At 43.8% G+C, this 18,752-nt stretch overlaps 1 protein-coding gene across 31 annotated transcripts in view; it reads left to right on the top strand.

Annotated features, from left to right (window-relative positions):
* NRCAM (neuronal cell adhesion molecule) overlaps window positions 1–18,752 on the top strand; it is a 291,038-nt gene that overhangs the window by 247,949 nt on the left and 24,337 nt on the right. For 9 of the 31 annotated variants that reach the window (XR_005789490.1, XR_005789491.1, XM_040472964.1 and 6 more), the window contains 11 exons: window positions 494–618; window positions 1,070–1,099; window positions 2,913–3,014; window positions 7,514–7,711; window positions 7,832–7,902; window positions 9,276–9,501; window positions 9,876–9,991; window positions 11,952–12,159; window positions 14,823–14,945; window positions 15,813–15,998; window positions 17,044–17,079. Coding sequence is in view for 29 of the 31 variants with exons in the window: in XM_040472964.1 (XP_040328898.1) it covers window positions 494–618; window positions 1,070–1,099; window positions 2,913–3,014; window positions 7,514–7,711; window positions 7,832–7,902; window positions 9,276–9,501; window positions 9,876–9,991; window positions 11,952–12,159; window positions 14,823–14,945; window positions 15,813–15,998; window positions 17,044–17,079 (1,421 nt within the window). In the remaining 2 variants the exon portion in view is untranslated. The remainder of the gene's footprint in view (window positions 1–493; window positions 619–1,069; window positions 1,100–2,912; window positions 3,015–7,513; window positions 7,712–7,831; window positions 7,903–9,275; window positions 9,502–9,875; window positions 9,992–11,951; window positions 12,160–14,822; window positions 14,946–15,812; window positions 15,999–17,043; window positions 17,080–18,752) is intronic. The other 22 variants (XM_040472965.1, XM_040472958.1, XM_040472953.1 and 19 more) reach the window with 6 other exon arrangements.

Here is an 18,752-nt window from a genome sequence, read left to right as displayed (position 1 = left end):
TTAAGGAAGTGCCTAAAACTGCAGAAGGGTGCTTGATAAGCCTTCAGACCAGACAACTTGACATCCCTTCCAACCCAGGGTTCTAATCCCCTCTGTCTTCCAACTTTAAGCTTTATCAAAGTGATACATATTTTTTGGATTTTTGCTCTAATGAGCTGCAAATCTATATCATCTTTCTCTCTTTTTTAAAAATATTTATTTATTTATTTTGAGGGAGAGAGAGAGCATGAGCAGGGAATGGGGAGAGAGAAGAGACAAAGAATCCCAAGCAGGCTCCACACCATCAGCACGGAGCCCAATGCGGGGCTCGATCCCGCGAACCATGGGATCATGACCTGAAATCCAGAGTCAGACGCTCAACCACCTGAGCCACCCAGCCGCCCCATTTTTCTGTTTTTCACTTCACAGAGCCTCTTCCGTGCCGGCAACACAACCATCCGTCGTGTGTGGCTGGATGTCCGTTTCAGCTGCTCTGAACATGTTTTCTTTGCAGGTTCACTGTTGACAAGGACCATTTGGAGGTAGCTGATGTGAGGGACAGCGATGGTGGGGCCTACACATGCGTGGCCAACACAACTCTAGACATGGTCTCCGCCAGTGCTGTGCTTAGCGTCGTCGGTAAGAGTGGGGACACACTGGGCACCACTGCTGCCCCGTGTTAGGCTGGAAGGAAAACTCAGTAGTAAATGTTTGCTTGATATAGTGTCACAGTTGTGTGGGTCAGTTAAATACGTCCATTTTTCTTCTTTGAAAGATGCCTTGAAGGCAGTAATTTCAGTGTAAATATACCAATGTAGCGGCGCTGGAATAAAATGATGCTTGCGCATATTAGTGATACTTTTATAAGAAAATTGGGTGAAATAATGTACTTCTATTTAAAATTGAAGGACTTCCCCTCCCCCCCCGCCGCCAAGTTGTGACTGCATGTTTACGGATGCTGTGTCCCATAGCTAAGCACACAGCTTAGCGTTAGAATCTGAATCATGTTCAGTCTTTGTCTTCTTGTGCTATCTTATATCTTTCCATTCCTAATTTTGATTAAAATCCTTTATATTAATGTCCTTTCTAGCTCCTACTCCAACTCCAGCTCCTATTTACGGTAAACTAATATGAGTCTTCTTTCTCTATTTTCTGTCAAACAAGTCCACATTTGCAAAAAAAAAAAAAAAAATACTTTCTTTTCTCTATCACATCATTGTGTTTCTTTAAGGAAAAGGGCTCTGTCTGGTGTTCTGGTGCATTCCCCATTCACTGCTATGAATCATTTCTTCATGATAGCTCTGGAATGCTTCACTGAATGTATTACCGCTCATGTCTAAATATTTCATGTGGTGTTCTTTTTTTAAAAAAAAATTTTTAACATCCAGTTAAAAAAATTTTTTTTTGAATGTTTATTTATTTTTGAGAGAGAGACAGAGACAGAGCATGAGCAGAAGAGGGGCAGAGAGAGAGGGAGACACAGAATCTGAAGCAGGCTCCAGGCTCTGAGCTTTCGGCACAGAGCCCGACACGGGGCTCGAACCCATGAACCGTGAGATCCTGAGCTGAGCCGAAGTCAGATGCTCAACCGACTGAGCCACCCAGGCTCCCCTTTCATGTGTTATTCTAAAGTCATCTCAATTGATAGAAGTCCCTCTTTGATATGATTCCCTTGTAAAGTAGCAGAGTGCTTTTTCAAAAGCTGCCATCCACGTTTTACAGAATGAAAACAAATATCTCAAATACCATTCCACAAATTAGGTTTGGATTTCAGTCTACTCCAAGTTGTTTTGGAAACATAAATGTTTGGGGATTCCATATTCGAGAAATTTTCATAGGAAAACAATGGCTGTTTGGAACAACATTTGACTATTGTCTTGGAGAAAACCAACTCACTGTGTTTAAGAAACATAAATCACTAAAGGAGGACCAACATGAAGGCACTTCCAAGTTGTGTGATTTTTCCGAGTCTGGAAAATAAATCAGAAATTATTTCCAGAACTCTTTTTGATGAAAGAACCCTCATCTTTAGTCAGCATATAAATACAAAAATTAATTTTACAGCATAAACTCAGCTGAATTTCACAGAGTATCCTTAGTTATGCTGTAGAACTGCCCTTGGTAGACATTTACTGTTTCTTTACTGGTGGGAAAGCAGTGCCCATAGTTTTATGGCCTCTGGTTCCCCAAGGGCTACAACCACGCCCAAGAGCAAGGTCAGGAAAGAGCCCAGAGGGGAATGTAAATTCTCTGGATCTCGGAAGTACCTTTAGAAGAAACGGACATGCTTCTGGGACACCTTCATCCAACAGGTGTCTGTACCCTAGTGTCCTCTGAGGGTAAACACACCGTGTCCCCATGTGCCTGACCATTGTACTGAGTATCTGCATGAGGTACACATGCTGAGGGCTACTTACAGAGCAGCAATCTTAGAATTCCCTTAAAAACGTAAATATTCTCCAGGAGCTCCAAAATCGATCACTTCCCGCATTTCCGAAAGAACATTTAAGCCTTCTTAATCAGCAGTCCCTGTGCTTGACTGTATTTGTGTTTCAGCATTTGCCATTCTCTGTTTCCCATTTATTAGAAATTAAGCTTCAGTGTTATTTTTTCTGTCTGCGCTCCTTCATGTTTATGAGAAGACACACCGAGGGTGCTGGTGAACCACGTAGGCCCTCCCCACTGGTTTTGGTCACACGTGATTCGGTTTCATTGGGAAAAGAAGCAAGCAGAACTCATTGATACGTTGTCCCGGGTGTGCTTGTGTGTTCCCAGCAACCTCGGCTGTTGGCACTTCATTTCCGTTGCATGCTCCTTGACCGTTAAGTGTGTTGTGTCTTTAAGATGCACCCCCTGTGAATGGTGTTACAAGTAAGTAAAAGACAACCTCATAAGGATGGATGGCTAACCGTGTGTGTATGTTCGGTCTACAGATGTCCCAAATCCTCCCTTTGATTTAGAATTGACGGATCAACTCGACAAAAGTGTTCAGCTGTCGTGGACCCCAGGCGATGACAACAATAGACCTATTACAAGTATGTGGTGTCACTTTCTTTGTCACTGGTCAATTTCACGACCATTTCTGAAGTACTTTATCACGTGGATTAAAATTCCTTACAGAGATATTTGTTGGCATTCTCTGCTTCATTACTAATAGAACAGAAACCTTTATTTATATAGCTCCCCTCTCTTCAGAGCCTGAGTTATTCCTGGTTACAGCTTCTGGTAGAAGACGTTACTTAATTGCTGATGATGTTAACTAACTAAGCAAATACACTTTCATTTTGTGTATGAGATCCAAAAGAATCACTGTAGATTTGGGGCGCCTAGGTGGCTCAGTGGGTTAAGCATCCGACTTCAGCTCACGTCATGATCTCAGTTTGTGAGGTTTGAGCCCTGCATTGGGCTCTGTGCTGACAACTCAGAGCCTGGAGCCTGCTTCAGATTCTGTGTCTCTATCTCTGCCCCCCCACTCACACTCTTTCTCTGTCTCTCTCAAACATAAATAAACATGAAAAGAAAAAGAAGAAGCACCGTAAATAGTACATAGTAGGAAGATGTACGCTACTCATTTTGCCTATTAATGTGGGAGAAAAAGGTAGGAGGACCAGGCACCGTCCTGCCAGTGTGCATATTAGGAAACTGAGATTTGGTGAGTAAAGTGACTTTTTAGACCCACAGTTGGTAACAGAGCTGGGTGTGGACATTAAGTCCATCACCTTCCAGTACGGGCCTCTTTCTTCCCATCAGCCCCTGCTACGAAGAGGCTCATTCCACAGTGTCCAATCCTCACCGCGATGATGCTAGCCTAGGGAGTTAAAGTCAAAGGAGGAGCCACACTATAAGGACACTGGAAGAACTTAATAAAATTAGACTCTAGATGTGCTTAGAAGTTTTAGAACTGAAGAGATACTTCAGAGAGTATCACAGGCCTGTGATATATTATTACCTTCAGGTATATGCTGCAGGAAAACTAAATTCCTTTCTGATGACTACCCCCAGATTACTCTGAAATGATGTGAGTGTTGACGTATTGCACCTGCTGGTAAAACAGACTATTTCCAGTGCGATTCAACAGAAGCTTCCTCTCTATCTTGTGTTATTTAATGGTGTTTCTTTCTTAACTGAGTTTTTAGTCCTTGACCAGAACACTCATCCATTCATGCTGAGTCTTCCAGTTAATTAAATACAGTAGCTGGATTTAGCCACTTAGGATGCTTGCAGACTCTTTGTACCAATGTTAAAGTGAGACCATTAGATTTCAAAGCATTTCTACTCTTTCATTCATCCACTCATTCATTCATTCAATAGATATTGATTGACTGCCTATTATGAATCAGGCACTGTTTTACAACAACATAGTCAAAAATCTCTGCCCATATGGAGCTTATATTTTAGCAGAGGGAACAGAAATGATGTAAAATTAATAATATATATCATGTTGGATGTAATATGATTGTATGTGTATGTACATATGTAAAATGCAATACACATTGTATATGTGTATGTATATACACACACATATATATGTATAGAACACACACACACACACACACACACACACACACACACACTACTCAGACCTTCCTTCAGGAAAGAACCTGCCACAAGGAGTGTTGACATCAGGCTCCTTCAGCTGCACCTTCCCCAAGGATCTGCTTCAGTATGCATGAGAGGCCATGGTCTTCCTGAGCCGCTGCAGCAACCAAGGGGTGGACTGTGAACCGTGCAGGTCTTGCAGGCCATTGTAAGGGCTGGGAAGTCATGGGAGGGAGTTAAGTAGAGGAGTGGAGTGAATCATGGTGGCTCTTCTACTGAAGATGGTCTCTAGAAGAACAAGAGGGGATGCAGGGAGACAGGTAGGACTGCAGTTCTCCATGAAGTACCCCGTAGAACCTCAGCAAACTCAAAGGGTGCCTCGGGGTATTTTTTTAAATTTTTGATTTTTAAATTTTGATGTTTAAAAAACACAGTCAGGGTGCCTGGGTGGATCAGTCAGTTGAGCCTCCGACTCTTGATTTTGGCTCAGGTCATGATCCCAGGGTCATGGGATCGAGCCCCATGTCAGGCTCCATGCTAAGCATGGAGCTTGCTTCAGATTCTCTCTCTCTCTTTCCCTCTGCCCCTCCCCAACTTGCTCACTCTTAAAGATAAAAATAAATCAATTTAAAAAACACAGTCACATGTGTTACACACCACACGAAATACTAGCTTGGGGCCGCCTACAGTTCCAACATGATATTGCTGTATCATATTGTGATGATGCCATATATGCAAAGCCTTTATCACTGTGGTAAAAAGCCAGTACCATGTGAAAATCAGTGTGTAACAGAAAATGAGGAAGGTGGTGACCAGTCTCTTCACTAGGTTCAAGAAGTCACGCGATGCCGAATGGGTTGTTAAGACATGAATATTTACGAAGCTGTATAGACCTAACTACTTGCCTGGAAATGTTAGATATTTCTTTTGGCCTAAGGGAACCGTGAAGAAAATTACTGAGACACTAAGTGCACTATGAACTGAGGAAATTTGGGAACTCGTGAGTTGGAAGGTTACAATGATTCACACAAGAGATAATGGTGGCTTGGCATAGGCCAAGAGGGTGGAGGTGCTGAAAAATGGTCAGATTTTGCATGTTCTAAAGGTACAGCCAACAAAACTACTGAAACTATGAAGGGAGAGGATCCAAACTGGACTTCAGGGTTTTGACCTGAGTTGTCACTGCCACTTGGGGAGGAGAATCAGGATCACTCTTGGTCATAACCAGTTTGTCATGCTATAATAGAGAAACAAGTGGAGTTGTTGAGTCAATGAACTATCTGTCCAAGTCTACAGTTCAGGGGAAGGAGAGGGGCTGCCCATATAAATGGCACCAGTTCATGAGACTGGAGATCACCAGCAAGCCAATGGAGATTGAAAGGAAAACTTGAGCTACTTAGCTTCAGAGAACTGTGACACACAACATTTCTACTTCGTGCTTGTATCTGTAATTCAGATCACGGCACATGGCACATTCATAGGCAATTAATAAATATCTAAATACCAATTTTTTTACCAGGGTAGAACATGTACATGCCCCAAAATTTTAGTAAATGCAAAAGGATATGCACTTAAAAGTAAGTCTTCTGCACCCCTCTGATTCCCTATTTCTCCATGATACTGATGTCATCAGTGTGGGTACTCTGAGGGGCAGTACATGTATAGTCAAGCATATATGTATGTGTATGTGTTACGGTAAATCTTTGTGCTCTTACATAAGTGTTCCACACCTTTCTATACCCTTGGTTACGCTTAACTGTGTATTTTAGAAATCATCCCATTTCAGTGGCAAATGGAGTACCCCCATTCATTTTCCACAGTTGCAGATTATTCCATTGTGTGGATGCACCGTAATTTATTTGATCAGGGTCCTATTGGTTTAAGGCTTTGCACTTATGTTGTTTCAACAGCAAACAGTGCCACAATGTGGATCCTTTTTCATGTGTCTGTGAGCATATGCACGAGTACATTCATTCAAAACAAATTGCTAGGAGTACAATCTCTCAATCAAAGGATATCGGAGTTGAATATTATGAGATATTCTAAATTGTCCTCTACAGAAGTTGTGCCGATTTACACTTCCCAGAACCAAAGTATGAGAATGCTTGTTTCCCTGTGTAATAGTCAACAAAGTCTGTTAAACTTTTGATTACTCCCTATCGGTTTAGTGGAAAGTGATCTCTCACTATATTTATTTTAAAATTTTTTAATGTTTCTTTATTGGGGGGGGGGGAGGGGCAGAGAGAGAGGCAGACACAATCCAAAGCAGGCTCCAGGCTCTGAGCTGTCAGCACAGAGCCTGACACAGGGCTCGAACCCACAAACTGTGAGATCATGACCTGAGCTGAAGTCAGACTCTTAACCAACTGAGCCACCCAGGTGCCCCGCATTATATTTATTTTAATTTCTCCTGTTATGAAAAAAAAAAAAAACCTGACCATCTTTCTATATACTTAAACTTTCCAAAGGATGTGTAGACCACTTCTAAATAGTTTTAAGTAACTAAATTAAGCATGCTGGAGAAAGAATACCAAATATTATTGGTTATTGGGTATTGAGGATAATGATAGAATTCTTTTTTTTTTTTTAATTTTTTTTTTCAACGTTTATTTATTTTTGCGACAGAGAGAGACAGAGCATGAACAGGGGAGGGGCAGAGAGAGAGGGAGACACAGAATCGGAAACAGGCTCCAGGCTCTGAGCCATCAGCCCAGAGCCTGACGCGGGGCTCGAACTCACGGACCGCGAGATCGTGACCTGGCTGAAGTCGGACGCTTAACCGACTGCGCCACCCAGGCGCCCCAATGATAGAATTCTTAAATCAAACTATTCTAATGGAATTTTTCTCGAAAGGGACATAACTCATGTTTAGCTACTCTTGTTAGATTGTCCTGTCCATTGTCCTAGCAACCTACCGTTGCATGACTGACCTCATTGTCTTGGGTTCTGTGTGTGTGTGTGTGTGTGTGTGTGTGTGTGTATGTATTGTGGCCAGAATTCATCATTGAATATGAAGACGCAATGCATGAGGCAGGACTGTGGCACCACCAAACCGAGGTTTCTGGAATGCAGACCACAGCCCAGCTGAAGCTGTCACCTTATGTGAACTACTCCTTCAGAGTGATGGCGGTGAACAGCCTCGGGAGGAGCCTGCCCAGCGAGCCATCTGAACAGTATTTGACTAAAGCTGCAGGTAGGTAAAGGCAGGGGCAGGGGGTGGGGGGTGCCTTCTGTGATGGGAAATAAAATAGGAAACCTTTCCACTGTTTGAGAAAGACTGAAGCTTACACATATGTGACTGCTTAACTTCTAGAACCAGATACAAATCCCACGGCTGTGGAAGGACTAGGATCCGAGCCTGATAATTTGGTGATTACCTGGAAGGTGAGCTCACCATGAAGTCTTCAACTTTCCTTGGTGTATTTTAGAGTGAAAGAAAAAAAGTTGTTTTTAAACAATGTCTATATTGAAATCCCATATCACCCATTTTGGGGAAAAATATTTATTTAAGAAACATTATTGTGTCGTAGTTAAAGGCTTGATTCTTGGAACCAGAACGAGTGGGCACAAATCCCAGCTTTGTCACTTATTAACTGTGTGACCCTAAGCCAGTTGCTTACCATCTCCATTGTGTATCTGTATCGTGGGACTAGTAATAGAACCAACCTCATACAATTGAAGGAATTAATACATGTAAGGCCCTTAGAACAGTGCCTAGCACAAATGTGTGCTCAACAAATGCTAGCTAGTATCATCATCGTCATAGAGAAGCATCTAGAAGACGTGTACCAAGTTATTCCCAGTACTCAACTTCTACTTCTGCTGCTGGTTGTTGTTGTTGTTGTTGTTGTTGTTGTTCTTCTTCTTCTTCTTCTTCTTCTTCTTTTATCTCTCTCTGTCTCTCTCTCTCTCTCTCTTTTGGTTTATCTATATTTTCTGGACTTCAAAAATGAACATATATTCACTTATGTGATTTTAAAACTTAACTTTGGTAGAGCCATGCAGGCACACCTATATGTATACATACTTGTACATTTATATACATACAGACATGACAGGATAGACTGACACGCCAACTTTTTTTTTTTAAGATTTTATTTTTAAGTAATCTCTACACCCAACGTGGGACTCAAACCCATAATCCTGAGATTAAGAGTCACATGCTCCTCCCACTGAGTTAGCCAGGTGCCCAGACAAACCAACATTTTTTCGTTTTTTTTTTTTTTTTAATGAAGAAAGAAGTAGTTCACCAGTTTCAGTCTCTTAAGTAAAATAAAGAATTATGGGCTGTCACACAAACAGGAATAGATGAAGGAAACTATTAAGTTGTCCACCCTTGACTGTGGAGCCAGAGTTTAAGAGGTTTATGTGTATTTACTACTTCAAGACAGAAATTAATAAGCTTTGTGGGGCACCTGGGTGGCTCAGTTGGTTAAGCATCTGATTCTTCATCTCAGCTTGGGTCTTGATCTTAGGGTCTTGAGTTCAAGCTCCATGTTGGGCTACACCCGAGGCGTGAAGCCTACTTAAAAAAAAAAAAGAAAGAAAGAAAAGAAATTAAGAACCTTTGAAATGTTGATCCCAAACAAGCTTTGAATCTCATCATGAATAAAAAAAAGATAAAAGGTCCCTGGAGAACATTGTTAATAGCTCGGGTTTTAGTGTTTCAGTTTAAGTCTGGGAATTGAATTTTGTGCTACGGGAAAAGGTTGCACAGTCTGTTTTAAAAGGTCTGATTTATTTGGCTTTTCTTGTAGCCCTTGAATGGTTTCGAATCTAATGGGCCAGGCCTCCAATACAAAGTTAGCTGGCGCCAGAAAGATGGCGATGATGAATGGGCGTCAGTGGTTGTGGCGAACGTATCCAAATATATTGTCTCAGGCACACCAACCTTTGTTCCATACTTGGTAAAAGTGCAGGCCCTGAATGATGTGGGGTTTGCTCCAGAGCCGGCTGTGGTCATGGGCCATTCCGGAGAAGACCGTAAGTGTTTGATGCTATATTTCGTTTATACTTTCATTTATACCAGTGAAACAGACTTACCAAGGTGCAAGCCAAGGCGATTTTCAGAGGGCACTTAGATTGGGAGGGACGGAGGCAGCAACGGTTTTGCTCCACATTGCTGAATTTAAACAGCCTGCTATGTAAAAACTAGGTTCAGAATGTTAAGTGTCGCTATTTTAAAAAGGTATGTTATTCTCACCAAGTCAAATGAACAGATATCAAATGAACTCTCAGTCCTTGATAACCCAGAGACTAGGGCTGGGTCACACTTCAAGCCAAAATTGTTTGGGGCATTTTTGCATGAAATTCAAAATAACACTGATACTTCTACCCCCTGTCCTGTTTTTCCCTAGTCCCAATGGTGGCTCCCGGAAATGTGCGTGTAAATGTGGTGAACAGTACCTTAGCTGAGGTGCACTGGGACCCGGTACCTCTGAAAAGTATCCGAGGACACCTGCAAGGCTATCGGGCAAGTCAAGGCCGATTTTTTGCACTCTTTCCGTAGGAACAGGCCGTCAGCTGGTGCCTGGTGCACTTCTCTTGGTCTGAGGCCTTGAGACTTCTGGTTTATCCCTTCAGGCAGGGCCATATCTAAGGACCCCCGCTACAGCAGAAGCAAAACCTCACTGCATCCAAAGTGAAAAAAAAAAAAAAAAAGGTGTTCTCCACTTTTCCCATAGGTGATCTCAAATCCTTCCAACTATTAACATAGGGGCAAAATGGGGGAAACTAAAGTTTAAGAAACTAAAATACAATGAAATGCACCTAGCTTTAAAACAATACTGACTGGGGTGCCTGACTGGCTCAGTCAGTTGAGCACGCGACTCTTGATTTTGGCTCAGGTCATGATCCCACAGTTCATGAGTTTGAGCCCTGCATGTGCCTGCTTATGATTCTCTCTCTCCCTCTCTCTGCCCCTCCCCCCCTTTCAAAATAAATAAATAAATTTTAAAATAATAATAATACTGACCACACATGTCAAACACACTAAATTGTCCAGAAAATAATGTAGGCAAATTTAAAAAAAAATTTTTTTAATGTTTTATTTACTTTTGAGAGAGAGAGTGTGTGAGTGCGTGGGGCATGGGAGCAGAGAGGGAGACACAGAATCTGAAGCAGGGTCCAGGCTCTGAGCTGTCAGCACAGAGCCCGACGTGGGGCTCGAACCCATGAAATGGTGAGATCATCACCTGAGCTGAAACCAAGAGTCTGACGCTTTACTGACTGAGCCACCCAGGTGCCACTAGGCACATTTTTAAAAAAGCACTCAGATTATACTTAAAAATCATGTAGTCCCAGCTGGGTCATTCTCACGAACATCAGTTATCTTTGTTCTTGGGAGGCACAGAAAAATTGATTCATAAAGGTTTTTGATGGATAGGAGAAAAACTGGCCTCTAGAGATCACTATTTGCACTGAATTTTGGATTTGCCAGATTCTGTATATATGTTGACTTCTCCTGAAAATGGCTTTAAACTTTTAAGAAGAATTTGAGAGGACTTAATAAATAATTCTGGATTTTTAACCACAGTTAATCAACCCTTGGCTTATCCACCTCTCCAAAACCTGTGCCTGCCATTTAATACCAAACAACAAAAAATGTGTTTTTTTTTTCGTGTTTATTTTTGAGAGAGAGAGAGAGAGAGAGAAAGAGCACAAGTGGGGAGGGGCAGAGAGAGAGGGAGACACAGAATCCAAAGCAGGCTCCAGGCTCCAAGCTGTCAGCACAGAGTCCAACCCTGGGCTTGAACTCATGAACCGTGAGATCATGACCTGAGCCCAAGTCGGATGCTTAACTGACTGAGCCATTCAGGTGCCCCTAAAAAAAGTATTTTTAATTAAGTGAATCAGTTTGACATAGTGATAAAGGCCTAGACTTGGGAGTAGAGGATCCACTATGGCTTTTGATTGCCCTGTGGCTGGGGACAAGCCACTCAGTTGTCCAGGGTTCATCTGTGCTAAAGGAATAATAATAAAATCTTCGCTGTGGCTTTGAGGTTTAGATTAAATGATATATTGCACATGAAATTGTATTCTGGGCAAGTATGTAAACATTGGGCAGTAATTTTTACTTTCAGCATATTTTATACAAGTAAGCCGCTTCAGTCCTTCCATCATCTTCCTTTACCTTATGTTCTAGAAAGAACTGGGCGGGTATCGTGCTGTTCTATTTATTTCCCTTAGACACCTCCCACCAAGCAGTATATAGCCCAGGCTGCATCACACATTCTCGATGCAGTTTCCCGCGTTATCTCTGGGCTTCCACTGTCTTGCTTCATAATCAGTGTCTATCGGTTTTGCCAGGAATCGAGTTCTAAAATGCACCAGGGAAATCCTCTAGGGCACAACCATCAGACTTGAGTTTCATGAGCAGGAGGAATCTCGTTTGCCCCGTTCTGCGTCCCTGACTTCTGTTCTTGCTCTTTCAGATTTACTACTGGAAGGCCCAGGAGGGTTCACTTAAGAGAAACAGACGCCACATCGAGAAAAAGATCCTCACTTTCCAGGGCAGCAAGACTCACGGCATGTTGCCCGGGCTGGAGCCTTTCAGCCACTACGCACTGAACGTGCGAGTGGTCAACGGGAAAGGGGAGGGCCCGGCCAGCCCCGACAGAGTCTTTAATACTCCAGAAGGAGGTAGGGAGTGGTTGCGTCTCTGAGCTTCTAGAACATGTGGTGCATCCTGAGAGCCTCTGCATGACAGAAGAGGCCCCACAAAGCTGGCATAGTGTCCACTCCTAGGTGGCCTGAGGGTCCTTGGAAGGCTTCCCAGTACAAAGTGTTCCTCCAAATCCCCTCTCCTGCCTTAAAGTTTTCTCCACCCTTAGCCCCACTGTCAGAAACCTTGCTAATTTGATGTTGGTTGGGGTCATTAACTTTCTGACCTGAAGTGAGTTATGTAACTTCTGTAAGCCTCTGTTACTTCATCTGAAAAGTATGAGAACTCATGTAAGAACCTAAAACACCTGGCAAGAAAAATAATTCTGTAAGTCGTGGTTTACTTCCTTCCCCAGGGCGCCTTCATAGTTTATGCCAACTTTGAGCTGAGTTATGGGGCGCCTGGGTGGCTCAGTCGGTTAAGCGTCTGACTTTGGCTCAGGTCAGGATCTCACAGCTGGTGAGTTCGAGCCCCGCATTGGGCTCTGTATGGACAGCTCAGAGCCTGGAGCCTGCTTCGGATTCTGTGTCTGCCTCTCTCTCTGCCTCTCCCCCACTCGTGCTCTGTGTCTCAGTCTTTTGAAAATAAACAAACATTAAAAGAGAAAAAATTTGAAGTTGAGCCGAGTTAGAAGCCTTGACAAAATGGGTTGGGAAGACAAGGAAAAGCATGGCAAGAAGGGGCAAAGGGAGGAGGAGGGAGGATCAAATATGCATTGATTCAGGGGTGGGACATGAGGAGTTTGGATACAGGGACATGGGAGCCTGGTGAATGAGGGAGAGGGGGACAGGAGAGTAAGAAAGATAGGGATTCATGCATTTGAATTTTGCTTCAAGCCCATATTAAAAATGGATTCCTTAGGTCTTTTAGATAAAAGCAGTTTACAGGCAAACCCATCCTGGCTCCTGGTTGAAAGGCTCATGATGTTGGCACCTTCCCAGCATTCTCTGAGGGCCATCCTGTGTCCCAGCTCCCATCTTGTTACAATTGCCTGTCCTCGGTTGGACTCCTTGCTCCCTAGAGGTTAAAGACTCCTTCCTCTCTAGGCTTTTACTAGTGAGACCTCACGCGGCTGTTTGAGATGGTTCAGGGAAGGTGTCATAGTAGCGATGACCGGTGAATTAAAGGCTAAGGAGGAGAGGAGGTCTTGTGTCCATAGACACAATGGTGTGAAACAGCATGTCTCCTTAAGGAACTGCAAGTTGTGTATCCGGTAATGGTGAGAAAAGAGAGGAAGGTCAGCCAAGGAGGACCCGTATCATATTAACCTGTAAGCCAGAGGCTCTTAACCTGAAGACTACAGTCTCTTGGGGGTCAACGAATGGGTTTAGGGAGCTCCAAGAACCCCCTCGTTTTATATACAATATGTGTTTATTTTTCTGGGGGGAGTTTTTGGCTGTCATCAGATTCTGAAAGGGGTGCCTTGGGGAAGCTTAGAACTGTGTGCCAGGAACCTTCTAGGCCCAGGCAAAGGCCACTGAAGGCCCCAAATGGGGCAGTGGCAGAGAGGAGAGCAGGGAATGGATGTGGTCGACCTGTACGAGGTGGAACTGACAGGATGTGGTATCCCAGGAGATGGAAGAAATGAGGCAGAGGGAGAGATTCAGGGTGACTCCTTGGTTTCAAGGGAGAGACTTGGTTCCAAGTCGGGGAGAGACAGTGGTGCCATTACCGGACGTAGGGAAGAGGGTGGGCATGTAGAGGAGGTAGCGACCGTGAGGGAGAGCTGCCTCCGTTTGTCATCCTCAGGAGGAAGTGAGAGAGAGGACCAGGCGTGTTTCCTCTGGTAATTTGCCAGCCTCTGCCACAGGGAACCTGGGGGCCTTCCCAGAGCTAAGGGTCTGCCAGCTGTGTGGCTTCTGCCCATCGCCATGCGATTCTGGGCGTCTGTCAGCTCTCCGGGTGAGAACCACTCTGCACCTGGGAAGGCTGGCTCATGCCCAGAGCCCAGCAGGCAGGGTGTCCTGGCTGCTTGGAGACACCTGGTTTGTTGGAGAAAAACAGCCCTTAATAGCCCAGAACGCAGCTGCGTCTACTCAAAGGTCTGGTCAGAGTAGTTTGACTCAGTCACCCGTTTTGCTTTTATTAAGACACCATTCATGAGACAATTTCCGTCCCCTTTAAAAATACTAGTTCGGATCCATCGAGAGGCAAAGCCTGTATGTATTGCGGAGGATGGTTTTTTTTTTTTCTAAATTTTTTTTTTTCAACATTTATTTATTTTTGGGACAGAGAGAGACAGAGCATGAACGGGGGAGGGGCAGAGAGAGAGGGAGACACAGAATTTGAAACAGGCTCCAGGCTCCGAGCCATCAGCCCAGAGCCCGACGCGGGGCTCGAACTCACGGACCGCGAGATCGTGACCTGGCTGAAGTCGGACGCTTAACCGACTGCGCCACCCAGGCGCCCCGCGGAGGATGGTTTTAATGAGCCTCAGTGGAAATGATGAGAAAAAAGAGGAAGAGAATAGCTGAACGGGTTCTCGTCACAGGTTTGTGTGAGTGTGTTCACGGCAGGATTGGGAACAAGAGTGAGTTACAGAAAACCTTGGGGAATGGTGTGAATGTTGTACACTATGTCATTTTAACACAGTTTGACACCTTCACAAACCTTCTCGTTGATTCCGTGTTCTCACTGTAAGTCCCCAGTGCTCCATCCTCTTTGAAGATTATTAACCCGACGCTAGACTCCCTCACTTTGGAATGGGACCCACCGAGCCGCCCCAATGGCATTTTGACTGAGTACACCTTAAAGTATCAGCCAAGTAAGTTATTGGGAGAAGGGAAAGGGGGCAATATGGCTTAAAAAAGGAAAACAGAAAAGTAACTGTTTCCTTAAAATACAAACTGGTTATTTCTTTAATGCTGCACAATATATACGTACATACACCTTCCACTGCTATTCCAGAAGGAACTTCATTCACATCATACTTTTTTTTTAAATTTTTTTTTTTAACATTTATTTATTTTGAGACAGAGAGAGACAGAGCGTGAACGGGGGAGGGGCAGAGTGAGAGGGAGACACAGAACCGGAAGCAGGCTCCAGGCTCTGAGCCATCAGCCCAGAGCCCGACGCGGGGCTCGAACTCACGGACCGCGAGATCGTGACCTGAGCTGAAGTCGGACGCTTAACCGACTGAGCCACCCAGGCGCCCCCACATCATACTTTTTAAAGACACATACGCTATTGAAAATCAAGCAACCTGCAGAATGATACAGACCTTTGAGGGTGGGGTGGATGCTATTGTTAGATTAGGTAGGTATTGTCTATAATTAGAAAACAGGAAAAAGAAAAGGGTAGAAAGGAAAAAAAGGGGTTCCTTTGGTACAAGGCCTCTGCAGATGAGGTTTGGGCTTATCAATACATGATTCCACCTGCCAACTTACAAAATAAAGAAACGCTATTGCAACTTAGCTGTCAAATTCCCCTAGCTTCTATGGGGGATATATTTCCCCCTGTTCTGCCATATTAGAGGAGCTGTAAGTGGCTGAGTTATGTCAGGCAAAGAATAAATAGGATCACAAAAGTCAGTGTAATCCAAGTCTGACATTTTTGGTTGGCACACTTATTGACAATACTGTTCCTACAGAACTTCACGGGGAATGCACTTTTTCTTATTTCTTCTTGCCAGTCAACAGCACGCACGAGTTAGGCCCACTGGTGGATCTGAAAATTCCTGCCAACAAGACGCGCTGGACTTTAAAAAATTTAAACTTCAGCACTCGGTATAAGTTTTATTTCTATGCGCAAACAGCAGCAGGATCGGGGAGTCAGATCACAGAGGAAGCAGTGACAACTGTGGATGAAGGTAAGCTGGGTATGTATAACGTTCATGTCACTATGAGTGTCACGAGATAAAAATCTGTGACCTAAGTGGACGCCTTCTTCCTTCTTCCCACGGAGTATCTATCTTTCCCAACTAATGCAGACACCTGTTTGTGATTTCTCACCCTGACGTCTATACAATCAGTTATTTAATTCCTATGAGGATAACTATTTGATATTTGTTTCCCACATCTGTGTGAAATTTTTAAACTTAGGTTAAAATGTCATTACAGCATTTTGCCACACATGAATTCAAAGTTCAAGGCCATGTTCTTTCCTGTCTACAACTTTGCATATATACATACACACGCATGCACATACACATACATGTGACACACAGATATGTGCACCCACTGACATACACATCTGTATACAAATAAATAAGTGTAATTCTAGTTCTGGTCTTGATTTGCCAGAAAATAATCTTCTAGGCCACATAACAATTTAGATTGTCTAGCGAGGAATATGAAACAGTTATTAAGTAGCGCGTTTATTTTGTGTTTGAGCGTGGGACTTCGTATTCCGGTGTGCCATCTGGTCCAGAGAAAGCAAAATGGTCCCATTAGAGTCTCTAGAAAAGGAATTAATGCTTCCTTTCATATTTTAAAACATTATTTTGAAAAAAACAACAAAAACAAAGATGAGATTCAGTGAAAATTACCAAAAACATTATAAAAGATTTTCTGATTTTTGCACGTCTCTAAATTATAGAATTCCTTAAGGGTGATGTATTGGATCATCTTCCATAGCATGAGGAAATGATGTTTCTACCCAAACATTGGCTTGAAGTCCCCGTTAAGACTTGTTACGTAATAGACAGATATGAATAATGCGCCTTAAGTTGTGTATGGATTTGATTACTGGGTAAGCTCGGGGACACCAACGTATCTCTGTCCCGTGTACCTGACATGGTACACTTCATTCTCCTTGCATGCTTTGGCATTTTAATGAGTGTTTTTATATCGCTATACATGCTCATGGGTGTGTTACCTCTAACTATATAGTGTCCTGTTTTTTTCTGTTTCCCTTCATTAAAGCTGGTATTCTTCCGCCTGATGTAGGTGCAGGCAAAGGTAAAATAATTCATCTGCATGACTTTATACATGTGTGAAATTTGCAATGTTAAACATGGCGAAGTGCAGCATGGGTTAAAAAAAAATGATATAAAATGAGCTTTGAAACACCAAACGGAAGAGAAGGTCTTAGAAGATCTTGGCTTTAAAATTAACGTCTAGCTTTGTTTACAAGTAGAAAGCCACACACTGAATTCTACTTACACTGTTTCTCAAGACCTATCCCTGGTCCAAACCCTAATCTTAGCTTCTAGCAATGTGACCGTGGCCGGGTCGGACGGGACCCAAACTGGGCATTGTCGCAAATCCTCCGTGTGGCCACACCACAGGTTCAGGGTTCAGAAATATTAGTCCTGCAGTGGAAACAGCCTGTAAGAACTCAGATCGACCGAGCTGCCCATTCTCACCTGATTTAGCTCTGCTCCTTATAGACACCGCGTACACGTGGCTGACCTTACACTACACCGTCCATTTGGACACCTTCTAACTGGCCCAGGAACCACAGTCTCCGACCACCAGGGCTCGCTCCGAGCAAGTCCTCCGGTCAAGCCCGCATGCTCCATTCCATCTTGTCTTCACCAAACTGCATGAGTCTCTTCCCCCTGGGGGATAGCCAACCTGTACTTTTGTTCTTCTCCATTTCTCTCGGCTGTCTGGGTGAGAAAGGTTTGTTGGGAGAGCGGGACTCAAATGCCCTGTAATAGGTCTTCCACATGAGGCCCACAAGGGCCTCAGTCTTTGGCCCTTGGTTATTGGTCGATCTGTTAGCTTTTCTTTCTTTTTTTTTTTTTTTAAGTTTTTTGTATTTATTTTGAGAGAGAATGCGTGCGCATGCACGTGGGGGAGGGGCTGAGAGAGCGGGAGAGAGAGAATCCCAAGCAGACTCTGTGCTGTCGTGCAGAGCCCATCGTGGGACTTGATCTCGTGACCGTGAGATCATGATGTGAGCCGAAATCAAGAGTCAGATGCTTCACCAACAGAGCCACCCAGGCACCTCGGTCTGTTAGGTTTTTCATGAGCCCAGAGTCCCTGCCACAGGGCACGGTAATCACGTGGCATCCCCTGGCCAGGGCTTGCCTTGGACTTTGATACACTTGAGTGCAAATAGGGAAGAAGGAGACCAAGAGAAATAAGTGCTTTGCCTGAAAATACTCAGGTCTTGTAAGCGTAGGCCTGATACAGATCTCCCGTGTTGGCAGAAATCTGCTTATATTCGTAGCCTTGGTAAATTGTAAAATGTAGATCAGATAGAGGTTGAAGTGACTGAATAAGAACTGTAGCCATTTTCAGTAATCTTAATAATGTCGTACGTGTGATTTTAGACTTGGAAGAACAAGGTCGTAAAAATTCAAATGTCCACAACACCGTAGAAAGATGGAGCTCTCTCTTTTACACGTAGGGGCGCCTTGCCTGGGATCGTTACATATCAATTAAAATCCTTGGTTATGTTACAATAATCCTCTGCTGTGTTCCCCCGGTAACCTTCCATTGAAGCATTCCAGAGAAAGCCTGGCCTCTTTCCCCAGGCAGGGGACGTGCCCCTGGGGTTCTGCCTGGAGCCAGTAGCTGAGTAATTGTGCTATAACAGTGCTGTCTGGGAGGCTTAGTTTTCCACTGACTTGCCATGTTAGAAGAGGGGATGAGTTCCCGGGAGGTGGCCGGGGGGGGGGGGG

Source organism: Herpailurus yagouaroundi, unplaced genomic scaffold, assembly GCF_014898765.1.
Source record: "Herpailurus yagouaroundi ecotype Mexico unplaced genomic scaffold, PumYag 100, whole genome shotgun sequence".
NCBI classification, from domain to species: Eukaryota; Metazoa; Chordata; class Mammalia; order Carnivora; family Felidae; genus Herpailurus; species Herpailurus yagouaroundi.
The sequence above is the reverse complement of the archived record's forward strand: the minus strand, read 5'-3'. Positions and strand labels throughout refer to the sequence as shown.